This window comes from Chinchilla lanigera, unplaced genomic scaffold (assembly GCF_000276665.1).
Source record: "Chinchilla lanigera isolate Chin_1 unplaced genomic scaffold, ChiLan1.0 scaffold00041, whole genome shotgun sequence".
In the NCBI taxonomy this organism is placed as follows: Eukaryota; Metazoa; Chordata; class Mammalia; order Rodentia; family Chinchillidae; genus Chinchilla; species Chinchilla lanigera.
Window position 1 is genome coordinate 131615 of NW_004955442.1, and position 18287 is coordinate 149901.

General features: G+C 37.3%; 1 protein-coding gene across 2 annotated transcripts in view; it reads left to right on the top strand.

The window, feature by feature from the left end:
* The window catches only part of Rrn3 (RRN3 homolog, RNA polymerase I transcription factor), a 37153-nt gene that overhangs the window by 2509 nt on the left and 16357 nt on the right, over nt 1-18287 (top strand). For both annotated transcript variants that reach the window (XM_005391058.2, XM_005391055.2), the window contains exons 3-12: nt 557-613; nt 6342-6431; nt 6523-6652; nt 7322-7381; nt 7727-7790; nt 8603-8672; nt 11997-12095; nt 13652-13744; nt 15069-15207; nt 16831-16961. In XM_005391058.2, coding sequence (XP_005391115.1) covers nt 557-613; nt 6342-6431; nt 6523-6652; nt 7322-7381; nt 7727-7790; nt 8603-8672; nt 11997-12095; nt 13652-13744; nt 15069-15207; nt 16831-16961 — 933 coding nt within the window. The remainder of the gene's footprint in view (nt 1-556; nt 614-6341; nt 6432-6522; nt 6653-7321; nt 7382-7726; nt 7791-8602; nt 8673-11996; nt 12096-13651; nt 13745-15068; nt 15208-16830; nt 16962-18287) is intronic.

Consider the following 18287-nt stretch of genomic DNA (forward strand, 5'->3'; position numbering starts at 1 on the left):
AATAATAATAATAATAATAATAATAATAATAAAGTACAAAGGAAAGACCAGTATTCATAAGAAAATGAGTTGAAGTCAAGTGTGGTAGCACACTAAAAAAGAGCTGGGGTGTAGTGTAGCTAGTGTGAAATCTCTTTAAGTTTGATCCCTAGTACTGCTTGGGGGGCAATAAAAAGGAATATCAACTATATTTAAATGTCAGTGTACAACTATAGCTAAATATGAATGGTATTTTCCCCCAACACCCCTGGCTCCATTAATATGAATTTAAAATTTTGTACTCATGATTTTATAATTACAAGGGATGTGTGAAAGTTACAGAATTCCTTCTGCAATTTCATTAGACGTTAAGGTATAATTAGAAGTCCTACTGTTCAGCACTCGGGATGCTGAGGCAAGAGAATCACTGCAAGTTCAAGGCTAGCCTGGGCTGCATAGTGAGTTCAACTTGAATTACAGAGTGAGACCTTGTCTCCAAAAAGAAAAATCGTGCTGTTGATGTTAAACAGGAAATCACAGCAAACATAAGTTAATCACCACCCCGCTTCTTGTTCAGGGTGAAACAAATGACTTTGAGTTGTTGAAGAAGCAGCTGTTGGATCCAGATATAAAGGTAATTTTTTGTTTGACAGGTAGCAAAGCAAAGTTATTGGCACTTTGTATGCAGCATTGTTTACACATTTAGTCCTGTTCTGTCCTTCAGAGGTTGCTTTCTCCATGGTGTCTGACTTTAACCTAGTGATTCCCAACCAGGGACAGTTTTACTCCTTTGGGGTCAATTGGCAATGGCTGATACATTTTTGTTGTCACATCTGGGAGGGAGGAATGCTGCTGGCATTGGGTGGATGACAAGGGTGCTTGTAAAACCAAGAAAGCAATGGAAGTTTTTTTAACCTGGAGATTTAAAAACATTTGAAGTAAACATGGAATTTTTTTTAAAAGTAAATTCAATGAGCTAATATACCAGAATCACCTCTGACCCAAAGTAAGAACTTTGTAATTATTAGCTGTTACTTTGTTCTTGTTGACAATCTGCATATTTTCATTTCTTTTTTTTTTTTTTTTTTTTTGGTTCTTTTTCTCTTTCTTTCTCACTATGCAGTTCAGGCTGGCCTGGAACTCACAGTGATCCTTCTTTGTGATTCTCCCATTTGCTGGGACTATAGGTGTTTTAGTGTTGGAGTTATAGGCATTTTAGTGCTGGGATTATAGGCGTGTGCCACCATGCCTGGCTATTTCCTCATTTCTCATTTAAATTTCTCATTGTTATCACTGCTGTAATTACCTCATTTCTCATTGTTATCACTGCTGTAATTACCCCAGCAAAGGTTACCAGTGATTTCGTACATGCTGATTTCGGTGGACTTCTTGTGTGTGTGGTGCAGGGATTGAACCTAGAGCCTCTTACCTTCTAGCCATGTCCCCATCCCTTTCTATTTTTGCAGTCCTGCCACAATCCCCTGAGTAGCTGGGATTGCATATATGTGCTGCTGTGCCTGGCTATTATGAGGCTTTAAAAAATTCACTCAGTCAGGTGCAGTGATGCATGGCTATACTCCCAGCTGCATGGGAAGAATTGCAGGTTTAAGGTCAGCTTGTATAATTTAGTGAATAAATAAAATAAAAAATAAAATAAATTTCAAAATAAAAAAAATTAAAGAGGGCTGGGCATGTAACTTAGTGCAAAGGCTCTGGGTTCAATCCCCACTAACACCTACAGACATAAAAGGCAAAAACCCCAAAACTGCCTCATACCAATTCTGTGAGTTGGCCAATACTTTTTAAAAACCCCCTTCAGTGTCTGTGATCTTCTTCTCTCCTGATTATTTATATTTATTCTCTTTTATAAGTTCTTAAATTTAGTGTTGATTGGGTACCCAAACTTGACTTCTCTGTCTATAGATTACTCTTGTGTGATCACCTTATGCATCCTGCATTTGAAATCTACCTGTGTCCTCATTACTGACCAGTTTGTATTTGTAGCTCATTTCTCATGGGCTCCAAACTTGTTCTTTACTTCCTGTTAGATGTGAATTGTTACAGGTGCTCCCACTAGCAAATCAACTTTTCTCCCTCCTAAATCCACTCCTCTACAGCCTCCTTTGATGCTTAACTGTTGTCTTCAATTTTTTTTTTATTTTAAAGAGAAAAAACAAAAATAATGATACAAAATTTTAAAACAAGATAATAGGAAATTAATAATGGTTAATACATTGCATATTGTTATCTTCAAAGTAGTTGCTCAGATTATAAGATACAGGTATGAAAAATTGATCAAACAATATAAGCAAAAACCTTTCTTTTCAGTGAACTAATAGAAATTACTTTGCTGAAAGAAACTGTCAGTGAGTCCTTGATTGATCAATATTGCATGTCTCTGTTTTCATGAAAAACCACTTTAAAGATATCAATATGTAATACGACAAGCATTGTTAATTTCGTACCACTTTGTAACTCTGTATTGTCTGTACTGTTCTTTTGCTATTTTGTAAAAGGTTATCTGTCTGTTAATGTTTTCCTCCTTTTATTTTTAAAATAAAAAAAATATACAATCTTAGCTTTCTTGTGTATGTGTATATATACATTTTTTTTTTTCCCTTCTTTTCTCCTTTCCCCCATCCCAGTTCTTTCCTTTTGAGCAGTTTCTTCCCTTTTCACAATATCTGTTGTACATTTTGGATCTTATGTACTCTTTTTTAATTTCTTACACTAGGAAGACAATGCGATGTTTATACATGTGGGTCTGATTTATTTCACTGATGAGTACGATCTCAAGTTGCATTCATTTAACTATTGTTTATCCATTTCCTGAGCTAGAAACCTTTGAGTCTTCCTGGACTTTCTCTTCCCTCATACCTATTATTCTCTTCCCTCAGACCAGATCCTTTGGGGAAAAAATCTTTTTTAAGTCTTCCGTTTAGCTGATGCTCTTGTGTCTGAATTCTTCCAGTAACTGTTTAGTGGTCTCTACATCCTATTGCCTTCCTCCAGATTTATCCCCAAAGTACAGCCTGACTCATCTCACTAGAACACAAGTCTAGTCGTGTCTTTCCCTTACTAAAAAAACTTCATGCCTGGGAAAGAATGAAGGGTCAACTTTTTAGCACAGCTTACAATGTATTTTCTATCTTCATTCCCACTAGATACTTTATTACCTGAATTTGCCACTTTTCTTTTTTCTTTGAGACAGGGTTTTGCTATGTATTTCAGGCAGGTCTTGAACTCACAGTGATCCTTGTGCCTCAGCCTCCCAAGTGCTAGGATTATAGGTGTGCACCACAGTGTCCAGCTAATCTTTCTTAATTATGTATCTGGCTCACAAGGTCATCTGTGACCTATCTCTGTTCTTTGCTCCCAAGATTTATCTGTTGGATTATTTACCATATACTCTAGGACGTAATGGTGAACCTTTTAGAGACCGAGTGCCCAAACTGCAACCCCAAACCCACTTATTTAGTGCAGAGTACCAACAGTTCCATTAAACCTGAAAACTGATGTTTTAGTTTAAAAAAAAAACTCATACATTAACATCTTTTGCCTCAAAAGAAAAACACAGTAACACATGTGCCATTAGTTGGCTACTGCTGCTCTAGGCAAACTGAAGTACCTTCTGTTTCAAAAGCAAAAAAGTGCTTTTCCCTCTGTAAGAAATGTAATCCCCAGAAAATACTGTTACTATTCAGAGACAGCTGAGGCATCACTTCCATTTTAAAGCTCTCTCTGACTCTTGCCTTCTTTCAAGTACAAAGACCAATTTCTTTGGCATATTTTATGGCAGCAGATTCTTGACATACCAAGAATCGTACTAGGTGCGTCTGCTTCTTTAGAGGAGTACTGCAGTTAGTTTGCACTGAACAACAGTTCACTACTAAAGCATCAAAGTCTATGACTGGCTTACTTTTTTATATTTATTTATTATGGTTTTTTTCCCCCAGCCCTTGTACCTTCTTTTTTTTAAGTGGAAAAGGAATGGGATATATTTTACTCATTGTTATTTGTGCATAAATATAGGTATTTGTGCCTTAGGTCTCGGTAAGCTGCCATTAATGTTATTCTCCCCCATTCCTTCCCTTTTTGTGGCACTAGGGATTGAATCCAGGGTCTTTGCATCCGTATCTCTTTTTTTTTTCTTTTGAAATGGAGGCTTTTGCTAAGTTGTCCTGGGCTTGAATTTTCAGTCCTCCTGCCTCAGCCTCCCAGACTGCTGAGTTTATAGGTGTGTGCCATTATACCAGATTCAGTGTCATTCTTAATGATTGTGAGCATTATGAAGTTAATGTGGTATAAATGAGTTGTGATTTATTTTATTTTCCTGCTGTTACCTGGAGTGTCATTAGAAAATGGTCAAGCCTATTGAAGTCTGTTACATAGGTAACACATAGAAAGCACCACATAGTTAGTAGGATGAAGGTGGGGAAAAGGTGGCAGCTCTTCTCTACATGGAGCAAGGCATTGTGGATAGTAGGTGGAATATAGCCCTGATCCTGGTTGGAAGGTTTGAACCTGGTCCTTTATTGGTCTTGTAGTTGGGCAAGTTGTTTATTAGTCTCTTAATCTCATTTTTCTACTGTAAAGTGGGAATAACTAATTACTTAGGATTAGAAAAAGATATACGGAGTGTGGTGACTCATGCATGCAACTCTAACACTCGGGAGGCTGCTCGTTGCAAGTTCATGGTCAGCCTGGGCTACATGGTGAGTTCAAGGCCTCATTTGAGACCCAGTCTCAAAAAAGAAAACCAAAAGAAAAAAAGGTTAAACATTTTGGCTCACATGTGGTATATTCTCTCTGAATAATCTCTTTCACAGTTTTTTGTTGTAAATATAACACTGAATTGCTTTTACTTAGTCTCTTTCCCTTACTAGGTCTTATTAACCATTTTCTTTTACAAATTGAGACTCTTCCTTACAATTTTTTACTATGTGTGTTGCATATATGCATGAATGTAAATGATGTCTTTGTAATTTATGTTGCAGTGCTCAAGGTTTGATCCCTAGTACCACCCCTCACAAAGAATTTTCATTTTACACTTCTGATAATATAAATTATACATGGCTTTTTAAAAAAAGTAGTTTTTGTCATGTCACTTAAAATTTTTAAGATATAATCTTATCAGAAAAATATTTCATGGTGTAATGGAAATAGTAATAGTATTTTGTGTTGTTGGTGATCAGACCGAGGGCCTCATGCATGCTAGGTAAACATTCTACCATTGAGCTACATCCTCTGCCTTAGAGCTATTATTTATGCAAACACATCCTCCAAATATGTTTGAATCAGCTGCAGGTTGGGTTGAGAAAAACTACTTGTAGATAACACTAGTTAGTCAGCTTGAATATAGAGGAAACAGGTAGTTATGGCTCCTTTGTGAACTTTGGTTTTTTGTTGGTTTTTTTTTTTTTTTTGAGACAGGGTCTTGCTATGTAGTACAGGCTGGCCTTAAACTTGAAGGCTGGCCTGAAACTCACAGCAATCTTCCTGCCTTAGCCTCCCTAATGCTGGGATTACAGACGTGCAGCACCAAGCCTAGCCTGGTATTTGAATATGTTAAAATTCTGCAGTTTTAGAAAGTTCCAAGTGTCAGATGGGTGTGGTAGTACATGCCTGTGGTCTTAGCACTTGTGAGAAGCTCAGGTAGGAGGATCCTCAGTTGGGGCCAGTCTGGGCATTTTAGCAACTTAGTGAGACTCTATCTCAAAATAAAAAAAAGGGCTGGGGATGTAGCGTGGTGTGAAGGCTCCAGGTTTAATCCCTAGTACCAAACAAACAAGTCCTGGTATTACTAGGTTACCTTTCTTCAAAATAGGCAAGTTTATCATGGCATTTTTGGTTGGTATTCAAGTTTTATATAATTCCAAATTTGTTATGTTTTCCACCTAATTTTATTATTATTATAATTATTATTATCATTATAATTATTATCATTATCACTATTATTATATGTATATTGCTGGGGTTGGATCCCTGAGCTTCAAGCATGCTAGGTAAGGAAGGTGATCTACCAGTAAGGTACCACTGCAGCCCTCTTAATATTTTCTTTGTTTTCTTGAGACGGGTTTTGCTTTCTAGTGCAGGCTGACCTTAAACTTACCATGTAATCCTGGCTGGCCTTGAAGTCACAAGGGCTGAGATTATAGAAATGTGCCTCTCTGCCTGGCTTAGATTTTTTAAAATTTTAAGGCAGTGTTTTGCTAAATTGCCCAAGCTAGCCTTGAATTTGTGATCCTTCTGCCTCAGTCTCCATGTACCTGAGGTTATCGACATGTGCCACCCAACAGATACATTATTTTCTGTTATTTCAGAGGATTTGTGATTTTGAAAGTGCTTTTCTTTAATTTAAGGATGACCAGATCATTAACTGGCTGCTAGAATTCCGCTCTTCTATCATGTACTTGACAAAAGACTTTGAGCAGCTTATCAGCATTTTGTTGGTAAGTTCATTGTTTATTTCAATGACTAGTAGGAGGTTTAGTACTTTGAAAATAGTTTATGTCGGTGAAATGTTCCTCTTCTCCCAACTAGAGATTGCCTTGGTTGAACAGAAGTCAAACAGTGGTGGAGGAGTATTTGGCTTTTCTTGGTAATCTAGTGTCAGCACAGACTGTCTTCCTTAGGCCATGTCTCAGCATGATTACTTCTCATTTTGTACCTCGTAAGTGATTTGTTTTTTTTCACTTTTGTCTCCAACCCTCCCCTTTTTCTCCCCTTCTGCTCTCCTTTTCTTGTTATAAAGAAAAGAGGTATATTTTGGCTTATTTCTTGGATCAAGGGACCACACTTGGTAATGGCCACCCTGCTGGCAGAGTGCGGAGGCAGCACAGGATATCACAGGCAGGAAGAAGTGGGCATCCATATGGTGTTTTTGTTTCTTGTTTTTTAAATTTCTTTACTCAAAGAAGTTGGTTAATTTGGAGATTTTTGCCACATGGAAGATTCTGGGGATGCATGTTGGCATTCTGGTAGACATCTTTCCCCTAGGGAGGTATCTAGATGCATTTATAGCTAGTTTAAATTTATTATTGATTTTTGGTGGACTGTAATTTGCTTTTTTTTTAGTAGTAGGAATCAAACTGAGAACCTTGTGCTTGTTGGGCTGGTGCTATGCTGCTGAGCTGTATCACCTACCCCTCAGTTCGCTTTATTGAGCCTCTAACAGTCTTAGAACTTATCTAGGAACTTCTATCAGTTTAAAAACTTACCATGTTATACCCCCAAGCCCCAGAAATATACTCATTATATTGAGTTTGGACTATGAAAAAACTGCTTTTCTTGTGTATTTGTTCATTGTCCAGAAGAATAACATTTTTTTTCTCCCCAAAAGCCCGAGTGATCATTAAGGAAGGTGACATAGATGTTTCAGATTCTGATGATGAAGATGATAGTAAGTATAAAAGAATTAAAGCATAGAAGTCCTCCCGTGTCTAGAGAGTATGTGCTGAATGATAAAATATACTGATACCTGTTATAATAAGTAAATGGCAACAAATGATAACTTTCGGTAGAGTTTCTATGGTACAGTTAGCATTAAAGGTACAGTTGCAATAATGTATTACTAATATAATTAGTCTATTTTGTCTTTTTGATAGTTGTAGAGAAAAAAACTTCAAATTATTTCTCTAAGAAATTATTCTGTTTTGGTTAGCAAGTGTTTCTAGCTTCAAACACATGATTTTTCAGTTTTCAGTTTTGTTTTGATATTTATGCTTTCTGAACTTTCTCCTTATAGATCTTCCTGCAAATTTTGACACATGTCACAGAGCCTTGCAAATAATAGCAAGATATGTCCCATCGTGAGTATACGTTTGTTACTTTGAATTATGTTGTGTTTTTCTTAAGAAAATTATAATCAGGTTGGGGCTATTCCTTAGTGGTAGAGTGCTTGCCTAGCATGTGCAAAGCCCTCAGTTCAATCTGAAGCACTACAACAATTATCATTTATTAGTAGATAATTATAAAATGTTCATACTGTCAATACTTAGGTTATTGCTATGTTCTAGCATTGTACTGATGAAACATCAAACTTTACCAAAAAAAGATGTTTCTGTTTTCTATTCATTATCTTTAATTATTTTGAATTTATATGTAGATCTCCCTAGTTTTATATAGTGGTTAGAATTTTGCTTTTATCTTCAGCAGATATGATATACAAATATTTTCACTGAGAAACCCCATATGAATTTGTGTCATGCCATATGAATAAAAATTGCAGTTCTAAGAAAGGCTTTGCAGGTTTGTGAGTTTCTTTGGAGGGGTGGACTTCTAGTTCCTCTGTAGGTTTGTTAACCCAAAAAAAATCCAAGTTGATGATTCCCTCCTTTTAAAAAAATCATATAGGTGTGGGAAATGCTTAGCTTTTAAACTAAAGTTCTGTTAAATTTTTGTAGAAAATTTGTTCCCCTTTGATTTGTTATAAGTATCAAAGTCAGTAAAGCTTATTTTCCTCTGAGCTATTACAGATTTTCTCTGACATTACACATTTAACTTTCAGCTGCTTATCATAGAGATTTTGGGTTGCCTCCTGTATCTATCTGTGTTTGCTCTTAGAGTGGAAGTCATATCTTCCTGGAAAATCTAGTTAATATGGATTCTTTTTTTTTAATAGGACACCATGGTTTCTTATGCCAATACTGGTAGAAAAATTTCCGTTTGTTAGAAAATCAGAAAGAACCTTGGTAAGAAATTTTTTCATGGGAGAGATAATGGAAATATTGTTTTGTGCTTTCTTTCAAATAGTCTTGGTCTTTTTTTGAAAAGTTATTTTCTAGATTTTAAATTCAAGGTGAAGAATTTGATTCTAGCCAGGAATGGTGGCTCACGCCTGTAATCCCAGCTCTTGAGGGGCTGAGGCAGGAAGATTGCCGTGAGTTTGAGGCCAATCTGAACTAATTGCAAGACCCTGTCTCAGAAAAAAAAAAAAAAAAAGAATTTGACTCCGATTACATTCTTAGCAGGTGACTCTTGGGGATTCCCAGTGCCTTTTTTTTCCCCTCATTACTATGTGCGAGTCATGATTAGTCCATTTCAGAAATATCTTTAGAGGCTTAATGCTTACCCAGATAAGAATTACTAGAAGATAACCATTCATATATTGCTAATTATAAATGTGTTATTTGAACATGAAGTCAGATCATTGTATAAATTCTGCTTAAGTTTTTGTGCAATATTTGTATTATCTTTGTAGCTTTCAATAACTGATAGTGGCTACCTCTAAACATATATGTTTCCCTAAGTAAGGTATTACATGTACAGTGTGTTAAGGAGTTAGTAACTCACATTAATATTTTGGATAATATGCTTCAACTGGATTATAAACCAGTGTATTGCTTATAAAAATACAGGCAGAAAATCTGAACAAATACTAAAAAACTGCATCTCAGCATATGAAAAGAATCAAGTACCTTAAAAACAAAAAAAAAGAATAAAGCACCTTGACTAAGTTAGATATTAGCAATGTAAGTTTAATTTAATGCCTAAGAATCAGTGAACGTATACCATGTCAATAGAATGAAGGACAAAGTCCACATGATCACCTAAGAAAAGTGTTTGATCAATACTAAAACCCTTTCAGAACAAAAGTACAAGGGAACTGCTGATAAAGAGCATCTATGAAAAACTTAAAGTAATATGTTCAGTGGTGTAAGACTAAAATCTTTCTCCTAAGATAACAAAACAAAGATATCTAGTTTTTATTGGTTTCTGGAATGAGGTCTCACTATTATAAAGATTTGCCTTGGCTGGACATGGTGGTGCATGCCTGTAATCCCAGCATGCGAGAGGCTGAGGCAGGAGAACTGCTGTGATTTCAAGGATAGCCTGTGCTACATAGTGAGTTTAAGACCAGCCTGAATTACAGAAAAAGACTCGGTCTCAGAAAGCAAAAAAAAAAGTTGTTTAAAAAACTGGCCTTGAACTAGACCTGAGTATCCTTGGCCTTTAGCCTCCTGAGTAGCTTGGCCTACAGGCATATGCCATTGAATATCTCCTCTTGCCACCTTTCTAGCCAGGGGTTTTATGCCAGAAAATTATTTTAAAAGCATCCGAATACAAAGGAAGAAATAAAACACTTTAGCAGATGACATAGTTTTACATGTTATGGAATCCACAAAAAGCCTATGAAAGCTAATAAATTCAGCATGGTTATAGGATGTAAGGTCAGTATACAAATTCAGTAATGAGCTGGGGATTTGGTTTACTGTTAAGAGTGCTTGCCTAGTATGTGTGACGTCCTACATTCCATCCCCATCTATGAAAAACAAAATTACATGTAAAACATCTTTTTTCTGTTTTTATGGTACTGGGGCTTGAATGATGCAGGGACTATCTACCATTGAACTACATCCCTAGCCCTTTTTAATTTTTATTTTGAGATAGGGTCTTGCTAACTTGCCCAGGCTAACATTGAAATTGCAATCCTCCTCTCTCAGCCTCCTGAATAGATGCAGTTACAGGCATGCTTGGCATGTTTGAGGTGCCAGGTTCTGTCCCCAGTTCTGCCAAATAAAATAAGTGTATGGATATCTGTATACAAAGATGAACTCAAAATGGATGAAAGAGCTGGGTGTGGTGACTCGCAGCAAGATCCTGTCTCGAAAAACAAAAATGGATGGAAATATTAAATGTAAGAGCTAAATAAAACTCTTAGAAGAAAGCATAGGGGTAAGTTTTCATGATTAGATTAGGCAGTAACTTCTAGATGTAACAGTGCACAAGCAATCAACCATAGATTAATTGGACTTTAAAATTAAATACTATTGTGCTTCTTAGACACCTTCAGAAACTGAAAAGATACCTCAAATAATGGGAAAAAATTTTTGTAAATCATATGTCTGATAAAGAACTATCTGTAAAAAATCTTAAAACTCAATAATATAAGAGTAGATAACCCAATTAAAATAGGTAAGGGATCTAAATAGACATTTCTCCAAAATAAGCAAATGAAAAATTCAACATCATTAACCATCAGGGAACTAGAAATCAAAACCACAATGAATTGATAATCTAAACTACTTCACATCTAATAGCTAAGGCCCAAAGGAAAGACAATAACAAGCGATGGCTAGGATGTGAGGGAACTGGAATCTTCATTGGTAAGAATGTAAAATCATGCAGCCATTTCAGAAAACTCTGGCAGTTCTTCAGAAATGTTAAATGTACAATTTAAATTAATATTTCTACCGGTATGTACACACCCAAGAAAATGAATACATATCTACACAAAAACTCACACTTTCTTAATAATTAACTGTAGATGATATAAACAAAACATGATATATCTATATAATAAATAACTAGTCAGTAATAAATTCATACTGTAACATAACCTCAAAATCATGCTAAAAGATCACATTCCATTTATAGGAAATGTGTAACATAGAAAAATTAATAGAAACAACATTAATTCAGGGCTTCCTGGGGCTGCATCGATTTTGTTTTGTTTTTAAGATGGCTACTGGTCTTGCTACGTGAGTCCAGGCTGGCCTTGAACTCACTTTGTAGGCCAGGCTGGCCTTGAACTTGCAACAATCCTCCTGCCTCAGCCTTCCAAGTGTAGGGATTACAGGTGTGTGCCACCACGGCCAGCCTGTTGTACACTTTAAATGGATGAATTGTACGGTATGTGAATTATAACTCAAGCTGTTTTTAAAAGTGTAAAAATACATAAATTACAAGTTTAATTTATTGCTGATAATTGAAGGAATTACACTGAAATAGTATCTAGAAGCAATACATTTTCTGTATTGCTGGGTAATTTTTATTTAAACTCTAGCCAGGTGTGGTGGTCCATGCCTGTAATCCCAGCACTTGGGAGGCTGAGACAGGAGCATCACCATGAGTTTGGAACTAGGCTGGGCTACATAGTGAATTCAGGGCCAACCTGAACTACATGGTGAGACCCTGTCTCAAAAACAAAAAAATTAACTACATAATTAATACTTTGCTTGTATAATGATGAAACCTGTGCTAAAACACTTACTTTTTTATATTTTTTGCTTTAGGAATGTTACGTTCATAATTTACTAAGGATAAGTGTCTATTTTCCAACCTTAAGGCATGAAATTCTAGAACTTGTTATTGAAAAGCTACTCAAGTTGGATGTAAGTATTGAATAATCTATTTTTTCTTCCCGATTTTCACTTGTTGAATGTATATGTTGTAATTATAGTATGTGAAACAACGGTAGCAACAATGCAAAAGAATACAGTTTCAGTATTACTTGCTTCATGTAACATTTCCTAAACTGTGTGTGCTGGGAGTTAGCAAGTGCACATGATGAAGAAGTGGACACTGTTTAAAGAGGCCTGCAGTAAGAGGCTTGGAGGGTATGAAAGGTGGAGTCTATTGACATTGTGGAGGAAAGGTGAACTGGTTCTTAAGACCGAGTTGGAAGTGAAGATGCAAAGGGTAAGGAAAAGAAATCTTACAGTTATCTGTGGAATAGAGTCTTGGTGTTTCCATTAACAGCAAAGAAACATCATGAGGAGGAGGTTGGAAGATGCATGTTCTTTCCTAGGCAGTTGAGTTGCTGATAGGGATTCAAGTTGAAGAATACTCACCAGGTGGTTGTAGCTGCAGGTGAGGAACTGAGAACAGGAACCATGCAGGTTAGGCCAGAGGAGGGGAAGGGTGGTCAGAAAGTGGAGGAAAGCAAATGTGAATGTTACAGGAGAATCTGAAGAATGGTCTCTGTAGCCCCATCACATATTGCTGACATTTTGAAGATGATTGAGAAAAGCAGAATGCTTGGATTTGGTGATTAAAGGTGGTGCTTGGTGCCTTCTGGAAGGCCTTGTCACTAAAGAGACTGAGACTTTATTTCCGGAAGACAGTGTGGATGGTTAGGAAGTAGGGTTAGGCGAGACCTCCTTGAGTGTTGCCAGTAAGGAAAGGGTACGGAGCAGGGGTGACAGAAACGTGGATTAGAACTGGGCAGACTTGAGCAGGTTGGTGGCATGGGGAGATCAAAGATTTAGTGAAGAAAAACATTTTTACTGTCGGAGAGCTGGAAGGTGGAAAAAGGCAGGTCAGAAGAGCTGGAAGTTGGATATGCAGGCACTTCCCCTTGGAGTTCTGCCTACTGATATGTAATCTTTGTAGTCTTTCTCTGCTATATTTTAAAGTATGCCTACAAAGATCATGTGTAGAGAGTCTAAAAAGACATGATTTGAACAGTATGTTAAAGTGAGGTATATGAAGTGTGGTAAATACATAATCATTCACATTTCGCTTGTATGTTACTGTTTTTCTACTCTGATGGTTGATGATGTGCCTTGTAAAACATGTATGTGTTTTGAGCATAGACAGAGGTCAAATGTTGGCTATGTTGTGGCTGATTTAGAGTATACTGTCACAGTGCTCGTTTCAGCAGCACACATACTAGAGTTTATTGTCACAGTTTACATTGATTTTATTTAAGTATACAGTAAAAGAGGCATGGGCTGTAATATTTAATACTAGATATGATGTAATATTTATACTGAAATTCCATCATGATGCAAATTGCTATAGGTTTGTACTATAATTGTGCTGTATAAGGTACTAATGTGGATGCCTTTGAAGTATGTGTGGCTTATGAATTCCAGCCCTCAAATAGTTATATTTTAAATGCCTTCATTACTTATTTTTTGATTGTTACTATTTTATTATATTGTAGGTGAATGCATCAAGGCAAGATATTGAAGATGCTGAGGAGACAGCAGCTCAAGCTTGTGGCGGGACAGGTTCTGTGGAAGGCTTGTTTAATATGGTTAGCATTTCTGTGTCTGTGAAGTTCATCATTTCAGAGTATGGAAAAATCTCTTTCCATAGGGCTTCTTACCTTTTTCAGTAGTTAAAATAGTTTAGCAAACTGGAAAATAATTCCTTACACGAATACTTCTGCTGCCATGTTATTTACTGCCCAGTACAATTAGTTTATATTCAGGGCTTTGCCAGGGATATAGCTCAGTGGCTTAAGTGCCTGCCTGGCAAGCACAAGGTCATGAGTTCAAGTCCTGGTATAAAAAAAAACCCTGTATTCAGGGCTTTGAATTAGGATTGGTGAAATATGCTTCATTTTCATTCTTTTTTAGGGGGATGGTTTTGGTTTTTTAGACATGGTCTCCCTCTTGTAGTTCAGGCTGGTCTTGAACTCACCATGTAGCCTAGGCTGGCCTAAAACTCACTGCGATCCTCTTGCCTCAGCCTCCTGAGCACTAGGATTATAGGCGTGCACCACTATGCCCAGCCAATTTTCATTCATATCATTTTTTCAGTGTTTATGTTGGAGCAGGTGGTAAATAGAAAAACCACAGTAGTTTAGCTTTTGTTTTGCCAGTTGAATAACTTAAGGCAGCACTTTTCCATCCTGGATGTGAGCTGAGTGCTGATGGGTTCAGTTGATGGAGAGCCTAAGTCTTCAAGTGTTCCGTGGGACAGAGTGTGTAAAGGAGCAGCAAAGGGCAGGGGAACAAGCTAGGCGAGGGCTTGGTCTCCGTTGGCGAGCAGCAATGTCTGATCCTGTGAGTTGCTCTGGAACATGGATTGCTCTTAAAACTGATCCTAGCTTGAAACCAGGGAGATAGGTTCTTCTTACCCCTTGTGAGTCAGTCAGGACAGTCTTGGCTCCTTTACTACTGGACAAGGGGGGACACCCGCTGGTTCTTGGCAACCAACACTCACAGCAACCTCATGATTGATAACCTGACCTAGGAAAGGGAACCCAGCACCACAGTGGGCACCAGGAGCAGGGACAAGGGAAATATGATGTTTGGGTGATCAGTTCTGAGATCTTTCAAATGAGAATCCAGGCTACGGCTTTAGCTCAGGGCTAGAACACAGGCTTAGTATGTGCAAGGTCCTGGGTTCAATCTCAGAAATAACAAAAAAGCTAGAATCAATCAAGCTGGTGCTCTGAATTTTATGTTAAATTTCACATGTAGTTCTGATTCACATCCCTGAATGAGAGCCCCTACCTAGGAACATATCTATGTATTTTCTCCCTTTTCTTGCAGAGAAAATAATTACTTGTGAGGATTTTCCTACTAAATCACTTTTACTGAATTTTTAAATGTCACTTTACTTCTTGAAAGGATGAAGATGAAGAAACCGAACACGAAACAAAGGATAGTCCTGAGCGGCTTGGTCAGATGGTCCATCATGTAGCTGAACGCCTGGACATCCTGCTGTCCTTGCTTTTGTCCTATATCAAGGATGTCTGCTATGTGGATGGTAACAACCTATTATCATCTTCTCAGTAGCTAACGTGGGCTCTGTGCTGGGCATCTTCTGTTTGTGATTTCTAGTACTAATAAAAATCTAGTATGAGAGAAATAAAAGGGTTTAGAGAGATCAGCTCACTTGCCAGTATCACACAGCTTGAAAATGGTGGGGCTGGTATTGAGACTCAGTAATATTTATTGTCAAAGCCTCTGATCGTTTCATTACTATATTAAAAGATTATAGAGTTTGGTCAGTTTGGAACAGAAGCCAAATTATACTTAAGTTGCTCAAGACGTGGTTTAGGCACTGCAGTATAGTCCATGGTGTAACATATTTAGAGGATCTCTATTGGTACCATTGTAATGCTAGGTGTTGGGACCGTTCTGAACAAACTACTTGGAAAAGGGAACCTAGTGTGCTTCTTGCCCTCATGAAACAGTCTAGATACTTTGCCATGAAAAATATACAAAATTTTTGTCCGTGTACTTTGTTAAGATTTAAGAATGAGGCTAGTTATTTGGCATAAGAAGACTTGAATCTGTTGATCCTACTACTCATTTTAACTGTTTTGATATTTAAAAAATAAGACATGTTGATTAGACAAATTTGGCAAGTATAGGAAAGGATAAGGATAATTTAAATGACCACATTCCTACTAGTCAAAGAATCATTAGCATGTTGATGTGTTTTCCTTTTCTGTTAGCATGTGTTTGTGTATGACTTTATTGACACTTAGGTGCTAGTAATCAAACCTAGTGCTTTGTGCGTGTTAGGCAAGTGGTCTACCATTAAGCTACATTCTTAGTCCCAGATAAATCTTCTGGATTTGAGAGTCACAACTAAATAGTGTTTCATAATCTGACTTTTACATGAATTGTGACTATATTCTCATGGTTCACTGTGGTAAAACAGTGGTCTTTTTTTAATCCCCAGTGTTGGAGATTGAGCCCAGGGCCTCATGCTTGCCATGCAAGTGCTCTAATACTGAACTACATCTCACACTTATTTTATCACAGGGTCTCAATAAGTTGCCCAGGCTGGCCTCAACTGGTAATCTTCATGCCTCCGCCTCCTAAAATACCTGGGGTTACTGGCACGTGTCCCTATGCCTAGCCTAAAGTAATTTTTATTGACCATATGGATTTAATTGGTCTCTATCACTATTCTAAATAACAACATGATGAAATCCTATACATCTATCTTCAGTTAATTCCTTGTGATAAATTCCTGGCAGTACAGTTACTCTATCAAAGATCCTTTGCTTCATAAATTATAAAGTTGCCCTTTAAAAATATCTAGATTTATAGCTTCACAACTGTGTGTGTGAAGTGACGGTCTGCTTGCTTCCTTGTCAGTACTGGGTGATTACACTTTTTATTGTTGTTGCTGTTGTACTGGGGATTGAACCCAGGGCCTTCACACCAAGGTACATCCCCAGCCTTGATGTTTTGAGACAGTCTTGCTAGGTTATTATACTTGTGCAGTCTGGCTGGCATTTTGTTTTAATCAGAGCCTAGTAGGTAATGCCATGTATCTTAATAGTATTATATTCTTTTTTTTTAAATTACCAAATGAAAGTGGTAGCTTGAAAATAGCTGTTGACAGAGCTGACATGTCAAATTTTCTCTGTAGGTAAGATCGATAACAACAAAACAAAGGATTTATATCGCGATTTGATAGCCATCTTTGACAAACTCCTGTTGCCCACCCATGCCTCCTGCCATGTACAGTTTTTCATGTTTTACCTTTGTAGCTTCAAATTGGTAAGTAAATAGTTATTATCTTATTCTTGCCCACAGTTATTCCCTTAAAAACTAGGTGGGAGGGTAACCATGAGAATTTCTTTTACTTGAGCTTATTTTCTTAGTATCCTTAATACAGTGACAGTCCCTTTTCACCATACAGGTGGCTGCCTGCCAGTGTAGCTGGGGGTTCTGAAGATATAATCTGTAGGATCACTTGGCACCCTTTGCTTCAGACTTTAGCATGGTGGTGCATGCCTGTAATAATAGCACTCAGGAGGCTGTGGCAGGATTGCTGGGTGTTCAGGCCAGTCTGGATTACATAGCAAGACCCTGTCTCAATATATATATATCATATGGAATACTTAACTATTTCCTTTGTTCTTTCTCAGGATTGAATCCTAACTAGCTCCAACCAAACTTTTTAATACTGAATTTTAAAAGTTCAGGCTTTGGCTTTTTTTGGTGGGTGAAGAAGATACAAAAAGCTCTTACCTTTTCTTTGCAACTCTTTGGTAGCTGCCTTGAACAGTTAGGTCATAGGTAAAAACGTTAAATTCAATCTACCCAAACTTGAGGTTGCTAGCTTTAGAAAAGAGCTAGCTATTTGAGAGAAGGTAAGAAATGGTACCCTTTCATAAGAATCTTAGTCTGTTTTTCCTATGATTAGAATGCTCAAATACTGGCTTTGTATTTTCATTCACATTTCTGTGTATGGTTAAATTCATTGTCTGCAAACAGGGAGGATACTTTGCCATTTGAGAAGGTACTGTATTTGCATTCCAGGGAAGTTCACTCATTTCTTCTCACTTCCAGTTTTGGCTAGAATTGCTTAAAGAGTCTTACAAAATGCAGATTCCATACCCCTGTCTTGTATCTACTGAATCTGCATCTTTAGGATTAATTTTTTATTGTTGTTGAGGCAGTCTTGCTATTTTGCTCAGCCTGGATGCAAACTTGCTGGGACAGGTGCACAGTAATATGCCCATTGCTTAGCATTGATCTGGATGCTCAGCTAGGGTTAGGGTCCACTGGACTGTTTAATACCTGAGATGCCTTTGGTTTTTAGTATTATTTTATGATGTTTCAAAAATAAAAATCATAGTCACTTTATGCTTTACTGGCATAACAGATACTAGAACTTCCCACCTTGGAGAAGTAAAAAATATTGGGATTCTGATACCCAGAATAGGTTAAGCATTAATAAGAGATCAGGCCAACACATTATCTTTTGGCAGGGGTGGGGAGGTGGGGGGTATGGGAATCGAACTCAGGGCCTTGTGCGTGCCAGGCAGGCACTGTGCCACTGATCTACAATCCACCATCCCACATTCTCTTTTTTATTTA